Here is an 11,411-nt window from a genome sequence, read left to right as displayed (position 1 = left end):
GTAAGTAGCCTTTGCTTCAAAGATGGAGTGAAACACACGGATGAAGAGAATGTCACTGTGGCTCTTGTTCTGCCCCCCTCCCAGATACAGAAGTCCACATTGAGTTTAGATACTGATCTTTCTCTGGTGGAAATCTCTGAAGGGGCAAGATGCTCATCCTTGGGTTGACAATGCACAAAAATGTGACTTTAAGCATGTTTTGTGAGCTTGCATGGTTAAGTTTCCATCGGACCTTTGATAAAATTTTCCATCATTCCCATGCCAGCCATTTTTCGTTCCACCTTTCCCAATCATCTTTGATCAGAGGTCCACGGTCTAAATACTTTTCTGCTTTGCTTTCCTGAAGTTATTAACCATCCTATGTCCTACCAAGAATATTCCCTTTGTCATCTACACAAAAAGTAGATGAAAGACTATGATGACCCTATGACCCTCTACCCATCCTTTCCTTTAAGTCTTTGATTGTCAGCGGCTAATTCCTCCTGTCTACTGGACATGTGACAGATTCCTATTTTTGGCATACAGGACAGCACCATCCAAGAGAAATACAGTGAACTCCATATACAATTTTGAAATGTTCAAATAGCCACATTAAAAAGTAAAACAGCACAACCAGAGGCACTCACAACTAGAATCTACAACTATATACTGGGGGGCGTTGGGGAGAAGGAAAAAAAAAATGTAAAATGAAACAATAAATTTAATCTGTTATATATTTTACTTAACTGATATAGCTAAAATATTTCATCATATCAAAATATATTATTAATGAGGTATTTAAAATTCTTTTTTGTTTACACTAGGGCTTCAAAATCCAGCATATATTTTATATTTACAGCACATCTCAATTCAGACTAGATTTCAAGTGTCAGTAGCTACATGTAGCTATACTATTTTGGAAAGCATAGGGCTAAAAGATCATCAGTTACTCAGTTTAATGTGCAGTGGAATCACCTGGGAGATTAAGTTTCCAATGTAATAAACTGGACTGAGGTCCAAGGATCTGCATTCTTACAAGCACCACAGATTCTTGTGGTTCCCATTTTCAGAAACACCAAGTGGGATTTTTTCTGACCCCGTGCCCTCCACGCTTATATGTACTGCTCTATTCTTTCTATTGCCATGAACAGATTTAATGAAATCCTTCAGAAACTTAAGCTAAAAAGCAAAGTAATAATATAACTGATGTCAAGTGAGGATGACAACAGTACTTTTAGCTCTGAAGTCTTATCATACTAGCAGGAAGAGTTGTACAATTTTAGCCCTTAATGTCTGTTTTTGAATGTGAGTCATCAACACACCACCACTGTCATCCCCTCCCACCTGAACCTGTGCCTCCCCCACTCTCAAAAACAAAACACATCGAAACAGAACCCTAACCCCATTTTATATCTTGCTGAGATGGGTCCTCAATGATTTACTGTTTTCTTATTCTGACAGAAGAAACTTCTTCCTAATAATCGCATGGACTATGGCAATTTTTAGTAATTTTTGTTATTTCCTAAAAGTTAAGATTGGAGAGGGCATGTAGTAAAATGAGGATAACAAACCACGAAAAAAATGGTGCCAGGTACAAAAGTAAAAGAAATCAAGGTGAAAAACTAAGTTTCATGAAATATTCCCTTGTCTTCTAGTCATGGCCAAATTCACCCCATTCTTCAATATCTGGTTCAATTTTCACTTTCCCCCAAAAGCTTTCCAAGCCACTCTGACCACTCAAGTGCTTTATTCCCTGGAAATTCCTATTTCACTTAAGTTAAACCTAAACTGTTCCTTAAAGGGAAGGTTGATCACATGTACTTCTTTTGCATCTCTCTTTGTCTACCACGATGTTGGGATGAGAGCAGACAGTCAGTAACTTCTTTTGACAGAACAATATCTGTTTGATGTCTGCTAGCAAACAGTATCACGCTAGCCACAACTGCACCCCAGCCAAATGCCTCATTTAATATTACCTTTCCCCATCAGTATAATTTACAGACTCCTCAGTGTTACTCGAAGTTGAAACATCCGTTCCTATCTGTCGACTTGTAGATTTTAATTGTTCTATTTCAGTCTTCAGTTCTTCACACTGTGAACGGATTTGTGATTTTTCCATTTCCAATAATTCAACCTGACAAAAAAATTAATTTTATAACTGTCAAATTTAAAAGTACTAACATCAACGTACAAGTTTAAGCTAAGAGATGTAGAAATTCTGCTTGATGAAAATTACCACCAAAAGATATTAAACCAAAAAATCCAATAGCTTTCTATAAACAAAGCTTCACTTGTTTAATTTCACCTCTCCATCTTTTTACATTGAAAGAATATAAAACGTGAATTACCGCTTGACTAAAACAAATGGAGTCTAAAAACTGAAAAACCAAGATAAATGCCTAAATTATGCTGAAGTCAATGGCTTTCATTTCTTGCACACTCACCAAGTGTAAGTTGTAACAAAGTTTATATTGATTTTTATATATTTTGTTGTCTAGCTCCTAAGGCAATACATCAAGATGAACGTGTGAATGAACAGTTATGTCAACAATATTTCCAGGAAGAAGGGACAATACTGCACCATACTGTCATTTCCAAACTCTTTTTAGCAGAGAAACCCTCCTTTCAAACATCATGTAAATATAACACATAAAATAGATTTTTTTAAAAAGGCGCCACCCAAATCTGAATTGGGCGCATGTGCAGAGGCTACTAATTGTCTCCTGGTGGTATCTATCGTTTTTCTCCTTTCTCAGTAAAAGAACCCCTGAATAGACTACATTTCCAAGGCACCCATTAGCCAGATGACCAAGTTCTGACAGATGGACTATAAGCAACTTTCAGGACCCATACTCCTCCTCTTTCCTGCTGCTTGGAATGTACTACAACTGCATGCTGAGAAGCAAAGCAACAACGCAGAAGGAGCCTGTGTCTCTGACGACTGTGGGGCTGCCAGTTATTTAGGGTTTTATGTCACATGCAAACAAACCTAATCATAACTAATATAGGGTGCATCTATAAAATGAGGATATCTCATCATCTACCCTGTATGGTTATTGTAAGGCTTATAATAATGGATGCAAAGTTCCCACGATATTTAGTAACTGAGTGTCTCAATGGGAATGATATTGGTAGCTTTAGCAGGACAACCTTTCATTGTACAGCAATGTCCTGTGCACTAGAGGGCATTTACCATGCCTGTTCACCACGATCAAATTCCAGCAATGCCCATCTCCACATTTCCATATGCCCCCAAGAGGACCAATCCCCAGTTGGGAACCAGTGGAATAACAGACAGTCAATAAATGGAAATATTATTAGGTGATTTATTCCTAACTAGCAACTGGCAGTTCTTTAAAAGTTCAGATGCCTCTGGACCCCCATGACCATCATTATGTTGAATGATGATAACTCACCTCACTTTTAAACTGGTCCCTCTCGATGCTGCATTTGTCCAGCTGCCTGAATACATCGTCAAGCTGCACAACCATTTCATCCACTTCACTCTTACTCTCACTACTGGAACACTGACTGCATTCCGCCTTGACGTGCTGCAAAGCACTACACTGTTTTTTCAGCCTTTCTATTTCTTCCAAAGCTTGCCTATACTGAGAGACCATATCATCTGGACTTTCAGATTTACCGTTAATACTTTCATGTAAAAATAGAGCATCAGTTTCGGTAGATTGATGGCAAGTTTCCTTCTTCACATATTTGTCATTCATTTCCAGTATCCTCTGCTGTAACACTTTGATTTGGTCAGTAAACACATGACATTGTCTTTTATAATTTTCTTTTTCTTGGGTAACTAGAAGCAGCTCATTTCTCAGTTCATTTAACTGGCAATCAGCATCACCCGCAGATTTATCAAAGGTTTCCTGGGTTTCATGAGTCTTTCCTTCAGCTTCCACGCAAGATGGCAGCACAGCTGTATCATTTCTTGCATCTATCTCATCTTCAACAGTCTCTTCCTTTTTAACAACCAAACCTGGCACTTCAGTCTGGGTAGCTGCAGCAGTTCCCTGATCACACCTGGATGATGACGTGCCTAGTGAACCAATCTGGCCACAAGATTCATTATCACCCACAGGCTCGGCTTGAACACTGCTTTGCTCAACATGACTCTGTTCTGATTTCATTTCAATATCATGATCTACAGCAGGCTTGGGAGTACTGTTTTCTTCTAAGATGATAACATCTTCATCATCATCATTGTCCTTATAAGCTGAATTTTCAAATGTTTGATTACCCAATCTCCGATTCTTTGCATTCAAAATTGAAGAACGAGTAGAGAGTCTCCGTTTCAGGCTGGAAAAAATTTTATGTATAAAATATAAAGTTATAAAATACAGATATGGACAAAATGGATGACCTTGAAGTAATCTATCTTGAAATTCTAAGAAATGCCCATGCTCATTTTTAAAAAAACGATATATTACACAGTACTGCCCAATGGATTGAACAAAGTGGAGATTATTTTCTCCTTTTACAGATGAGAAAACAATTAAACTACTGAGATCTCTTTAGAGTACCAGATCTATACACCACCAAACATCTCTTCATTTGATGTCCTCTGGCCACTTCACTGTATACATGTCCAAAAGAGAATGCCATCACCCACCCCAGGTCCGCTCCTTCTATGCTAGAGCTCAATGAATGGCACTGCCATTCCCGTCTGCCCATCTTAATTTTTATTGGCATTCAGTGATCAAAGGTGAGCCACAAAGTAAATGAACATGCCCTATCCTTTCATGTAAAACAATTTTCCCTGTATTGAAAATTGCCTCATTTTCTTCATCTGCTTAGTTTTCTGTGAATGTATCACCAATTGATTACTTTTTGCCCCACTTAGAGGGATATATGTACAGATCCACTCTCTAGCATATATATGCTCCAGAAAGTAAACTTGCTACCTTCTGACAGAGGAAGAGAAGCAGCATTGCCAGACTTTGCAGGTTGGGAAGAGGCCCAGGGAACTACTCTTCCTTAAACTTTCAAACAAGCCTCCTGTTCCCACTGCTGTTTTCCACCTTCAGAAGTACCTAGTGCTCCCAAGTTCTGAGATTGTCTAGAGACCTAGAGTTAATCGTTTAACTGGGAGTTGCCCTATTATTTTTCCTACCAGGCTAATTCCTATTTGTCTTTCTCAAGACTTAGTTTAGGCACCACCTTTCCACAGACTTTGGCTCTACGAATTTGAGAATAAATACAGGCTTTAAAAATTAATGATGGGGCCGGCCAGGTGGCGTAGCAGTTAAGTTCGTGCACTCCACTTCGGTGGTCCTGGGTTCATGAGTTTAGATCCCTGGCTTGGACCTACACTGCTCATCAAGCCATGCTGTGGCAGCACCCCACATATAAAACACAGAGGAAGATTGGCACAAATGTTAGCTCAGCAACAATCTTCCTCAAGCAAAAAGAAGATTGGCAACAAATGTTAGCTCAGGGCCAATCTTCCTCACCCAAAAAAGAAAATTAATGAAAATTTTCTGTTCTCTTCTTCCATTTGGATGGCACTTTTAAAAATAAATTCCTTATCTTTTGTCTGTAAACTTTACAGATTTTACTTTTTCTTACTTTGTCTGGAACCATCTTTATGAAGAAAAGCCAAGAATATTAAGATTAGTTAAAAAAAATGCACACAAGTTCTTAGTTAAGTAGCAATCCAGCCCCAAAATGAGCCCCCAAAATGTAGGCTATAAACAGCAAACTATTTTAGAACATGCCCTCCTTGGTGTATATATGCATAAAGGCAGTTATTTCTAATCTTTTCTGAGGTCAAAAAGTCCTGTGAGAATTTGATAAGGCTACACAACCTCTCAGAAAATCTGGCCCCACCATCTCAGAGAACCTTGTTTCAACAACAAATATCAGGTGTAGTCGGTCTGATCTACTAGTTTACTGGCATCATGCCCTTTCTTCTTTACCTATGTTCATTCTAGTCCCTTTGAATGGGCCACCTGTGCAGAGTACTGTTTTCAGAATTTCAGGAACCAAACTAAGTACTACCCCCTCGCAAAGCCTTCCCTGACCATTCCCATCAGGAGACCTAACTGAAAAATGCACATATCACCTTACCTTTCTTTCTCTCTTCCTTCTCCATCCACTCACCCAAAATATACAGCATGTCATGGGCTATGCTAAGAACTTATGGGTTATACTTGACATTACTGTATAGTATTGTGCTGTTAACTGCTTCATGTTTTTCTTTTACTTAGATACCGATAATCTTTAAAGCAAGAATTTTCATACGATATGGAATTTCAAAGCGGTAACAATTTGATCAAATCCACAGGAATACAATTAATGTTTAAATCGATTTAAATAGGTGGCATAAGTGGGGTGGGGTTAAGTTTGGACAATAAAAGCGAAGTAACTTGTCCTTAAGACTTTTTACATGCATAAACTATAATTTCCTAGAAGTGCATTATTGCCCTATTAGTGTCAAATAAAGGCTGGTTAATATTCATTCCCCAAATGGAAAAACACATTTTAGCCACTGACTTGTTGCTATCAGGTTCAGACTGGGGTGAACCTCGATGGTTATTTATAAGTCTTGTTGCATAAGTATTAGCTGCTTCTGAAAGATGTCCTCTTGGAACACCTTCCTTCACGGGAGAAAAACTTTGACTTGACACAGGGGTTGGCCGAAGCAACAATTCATGATTAATCTGTTGGAGGAAAAATAAATTGATCTTAAAGGATTTTTTTAAATGTGCCATGTCCAAAACACAAGATAATATTTGCCCTTTTCTCCATATACCAGAAGACATTGAGAACTATGCTAACCATGTAAATTCCCTGTGCTATACCAGGGAGCAACAAACAACAGGCCAATGAGCCAAAAGCAGCCTGCAAGCGAGCAAAGAAAGGTTTTACATTTTTTTTTCCTGCTTTATCTCCCCAAAACCCCCCGTACATAGTTGTATATCTTAGTTGCAGGTCCTTCCAGTGGGATGTGGGACACCACCTTAACATGGCCTGACGAGCGGTACCATGTCCACGCCCAGGATCCGAACCCTGGGCCGCCGCAGCAGAGCGCGCGAACTTAACCACTCAGCCACGGAGCCGGCCCCCGGTTTTACATTTTTAAAGGTGTGAACAAAAAGAACATGCAAGAGACTGTATGTGGCCCCCAAGAACTAAAATATTTACTATCTGGCCTTTTACAGAAAGATTTGCTGACCCTGTAATATATACAGGGCTTATCAAGATCTAATAAAAACTTATTTTTCTAAGAGAAAGAAATTGAAGATAAAGCCATAAATATTCTGCCTTTAAAAACCAAAGTAAGCCCATTATTCTTTTTCCCCCAGTTCCATTTTCACTCTGAAACCCTCAGCCTTCATACAAGGAAACATTGCAATGTAATTATAAGCAAACATACACATCTGCAGCAGACCAAAACTTCTTACACAAGAAGTACAACTACTTGCTCATATACTCAGCAAAAACTCCTTGACACCATTAAGCACTAAGAGAGAAAGGGAAGGGCCAGGGAGAGCAGGCAACAGACAAAGAGAAACACTGGAGCGTTAGTCCAGGTTAGTAGCAGAACATGGCTCCCTGGGAGTTTCTGGGAATTTTTTCTTGACTACCTATCTATAAGATTCTTAAAAGGATGTCTGCCTTTCCTCAGAAGATGCCCAACCAAACAACAAAACTGAACAGTTTAGGGACTGGGCGCGGACATGGCACCGCTCATCAAGCCATGCTGAGGCGGTGGCCCATGTGCCACAACTAGAAGGGCCCACAACTACGATATACAACTATGTACTGGGGGGCTTTGGGGAGAAGAGGGAAAAATAAATACGTAAAATCTTAAAAAAAATAAACTGAACAGTTTGAATGAAGTTGTTGGGTTAGGGAGGGAGGGCTGGGAAGAACGGTAAAAGAAAGGAGGAATAGTGAACCGAATGAATAGGATCACTTCAATTTGTTAGTAACTCCTAAGCTTTAAAATTCTGTATTTGTTACACTAACCACTATCCAATATAAGACACAGCTATAAAATGAAGGCTTAATTACCTGAGGGACCATTTCCAGTTGTCTGATCCTGAATTTTTCCTTCTCTCTTAAAAAAAAAAAAAAAGATGAAAAATGAACATATTTAAATTTACGTCATCATTTTTCAATTCTGTTTTCCAGTGACATACTTGCCTTTCACTACCGAGTCCCTCCGATATGTACACTGAACTTTGCCTCATTTTCATTATCATCAGTGGTAAGCCCGTAGGCAGGGGAATACTTTCCACCTCTTATCACACTAATGTCTCTGCCCCAAGCTTTCCATCCCCATTAGCATTATTCTCAGACTTCTGAAGGGAAATATCACACAGGCTTCTAATTGGTTTCTTTACTTCCAATCCTGCTGCTGGATTTATCTTCAAAAAGTGCACTCAAAATTAAAACCACTTGGAACTTCTTAGTGAACTCAGCTTCCTGCGTGCAGTACATCAGCCTAAAGTTCACCAGGGCTGACTATCATTCATTACCCAGCTTCTCTATCTCACCTCCGTTTTCCATTATGCCCATTCACATATTTACTCTAGTTAACCTGAACAAATCCTTGTTCCCTGTACATTCTCATCCTACTCATTCTTCAAGGTCTACTACAAAATGTCCTTCACGAATTTTCCTGATCCATTTCTGCCCTCCCATCCCCAGTCATAAGTAGTCCCTCCCCGTGGGCTTCCAGCAGGACTGGATCATACCTTTTATGGTACTCGCCAACTTCTATACACCCATGTCTCACTTCCCCTGTTAGACTATAACTCATACAGGGCAGTATTCATTAGGATTCGTCTGTGTGTGGCCCCAAAAGACAAATTATTCTGTATGCAAACTATTGTGTAGACAGGAGAGCAATCAACGGCAGATATCCACAGCATAAGCTTTTAAAAAGGGGCACTTCCTATTATGCACTCCACATCAGATCTTTTTTTGGGCCATCATCTTTTCTGGCTGTACTAGCTTTATCTTGGAGAAGCATCACTTAATGCTGCAGACACACCACTATTGCTTTGGGCATTATTTTCCCACTATACATTAATACAACACTCACTTCTTTTTGTAGGTTTTTTCATAAGTGGGATGTACCAAATCCTCATCTTCAGGTTCTTCTGGAACATCACAATTTCTAGTCAGAAAAATCACATGGGAATAACACGTCACCAGCGCCTGTTCATACATCTTGAACAGTACTTTCTGCCTTTCCAAAAAGGGTACTACCAACTATATGGTACCTGAACTGTGGGTCAGGGTTATTGGAGCAATACCATTTTTCTGGAAGTTGATCTATCCCATCTGGTAATTTTCGCCACTTTAGACACGCATCACACTGAACCCATGTCTGATCAGGACGTTTCCTGTAACAAAACCACAAGAAAATATTACCATGGAAATATGGCTGCAAAGTACACTTCATTAGATTTTCTGCATCATTTACACCACAAAATGCCACTATGATTTAATTCTATCCCTGAAAATTCTGTGATATAACTACTATTGTTGTAGAGCAAGTTAAATTTTTAAAAACAATTTGGTTACCTTCAAAGGTTAAAGGTAACAGTCTAATTTAAACAAAGCAATTTAAATGTCTTGCTTAATAGCATACTATTAAATTTGTTCTAATAAAAACTCAACTTAAAATATTCTAAATGCCTTGCTTTGAAATTTATATTAAGTTAGCATCTGCAATGTCAAACGTAATATACTGATTAGCACAATAAACTATTCAAGTACAGAAAACAGACAAGTTGTAGTATTATAATTTAAGTAACTTTCTATAATTGTATTACACTTTTATCCTCTACTATAGCATTATCTCTGAATAACTAAAATTTGTATATTCTTTTATAGTTTATAAAATGCTCTCATATTTTTATCATTTAAAAATTATGATTCTGTAAAAAATTTATGTAGACTCATTTAACATAATGAAGACTCCACCTTAATGCCATTAACTTTTTAAATCTAGCTTTAAAAAAACATGCATTTACAGAGTTCCATCAAACTTCAAACAATCCAGAAGTATATAAAGTAAATATAAACTCCCTGTTTCAGGAGGTTACCACTGTTAATTTTTTAAATCCTGGCAGAAATTTTCTATGCTTATAGAATTACACTTGTGTATATGGACACTTGCAAAATACAGTGAGAAATTAATACAGTGAGTTGCATCTTTTTTGTCATCTTTCCATCAGTACAGTTATTACTCATTCATTCACAGGACTGTTATTATGTGCTAGTGTGTTAGTGCTTGGCAGGCATCCTATCTTTCAATTCTTACAACTCTAGAGGGTTAAGTGCTAGTAATGTTTACATTTTACAAATGAGAAAACAGACACTTCTAAGAGGCCAAGTAACATGTTCAATGTCACAACGCTACTTAAGCAGTAGGACTAGAATCTAAACTCAAGTCTGGCTTTAGACTCATGACCTAATCATCACACAAAAGCAGGGTTTTTCAACCTGTGAGACACAAACCACTAGTGGATTGTGAAATCAATTTAATGGGTCAAGACTTGCATTTTTTAAATCAAATAAATGCTATCAACACACAACATACGGATAAATACTGTTTCAAGAATCTTCTGTGTATATGTATATATTCATTTGTTCATTTAATGCCATGCTGATTTGAATTGTAGAATTTATTTCTTACCATGGGTTACACTCAAAAGGTTGAGAACACTGTATAATCATATACCCTCCAATATCCAATATTAGAGGGTTGATAATTTTTAAATGTACTTACTGTATATCTTCAACTGGCAAATTTAGAGGATATTCTGCATTTTTCTTCACTTTCATTTCATTCCAGTAGTCATTCAGCTTTTCTCCTAGTGCTGCTATTGTAAGTCTTAAAAAAGCAAATTATAAAGTCAATTTAAGAAAAAAAAAATGATAAAGATTAAATCTTTGTGAAACACAGAGAAAGTATAAACAACCTAATGATCATGTTGACACTAGGGTTGAGTGGGGAGGACTCCAAAAGTACAGTTAAAGAAGAACACTCAAAGTAATGGCAATTTTCTATAAGGACCTTTCTAAGTTCCTAGAGTAGAGCCAGGATCATCTAGGAAATAAGACATAAAACAGTTAATACTCTGGGTCCTCTGCTGAGAAAGTATTTTGTAGATCATTACTGGGAGAACCACAGACTCTTTGAATTTCAACTCCAACCAAACTTATAAACTTTAATTCGAATGAGCACCCAAACTTCTGGTTTATAAAAGTATACGATCACTACCAGCAAGTATACTTCTGTCCCACAATTAAGACTTTCACTTCTCCCACAATAAGATGTCAATAAAAAGCAAATTAATGGGATCTATTGAGATAAGACTAAAGCCACAAATGAGTAATCACTCGTTAATGAGTTAAGCACCTACCGAAGTGGAACACATGAACTTAACTGCTAGGCCACT

General features: G+C 37.9%; 1 protein-coding gene across 2 annotated transcripts in view; it reads right to left on the bottom strand.

The window, feature by feature from the left end:
* The window catches only part of MORC3 (MORC family CW-type zinc finger 3), a 36,220-nt gene that overhangs the window by 2,137 nt on the left and 22,672 nt on the right, over positions 1 to 11,411 (bottom strand). For both annotated transcript variants that reach the window (XM_008519332.2, XM_070597621.1), the window contains exons 10-16: positions 10,739 to 10,843; positions 9,225 to 9,347; positions 9,044 to 9,118; positions 8,008 to 8,053; positions 6,484 to 6,650; positions 3,396 to 4,287; positions 1,956 to 2,113 (exon numbers count right to left, since the gene is read on the bottom strand). In XM_008519332.2, coding sequence (XP_008517554.2) covers positions 1,956 to 2,113; positions 3,396 to 4,287; positions 6,484 to 6,650; positions 8,008 to 8,053; positions 9,044 to 9,118; positions 9,225 to 9,347; positions 10,739 to 10,843 — 1,566 coding nt within the window. The remainder of the gene's footprint in view (positions 1 to 1,955; positions 2,114 to 3,395; positions 4,288 to 6,483; positions 6,651 to 8,007; positions 8,054 to 9,043; positions 9,119 to 9,224; positions 9,348 to 10,738; positions 10,844 to 11,411) is intronic.

The sequence above is a fragment of the Equus przewalskii genome, chromosome 27 (genome assembly GCF_037783145.1).
Source record: "Equus przewalskii isolate Varuska chromosome 27, EquPr2, whole genome shotgun sequence".
Lineage (NCBI taxonomy): Eukaryota > Metazoa > Chordata > Mammalia > Perissodactyla > Equidae > Equus > Equus przewalskii.
Note: the sequence above shows the minus strand (reverse complement) of the source record. Positions and strands in the feature narration are given on the sequence as shown.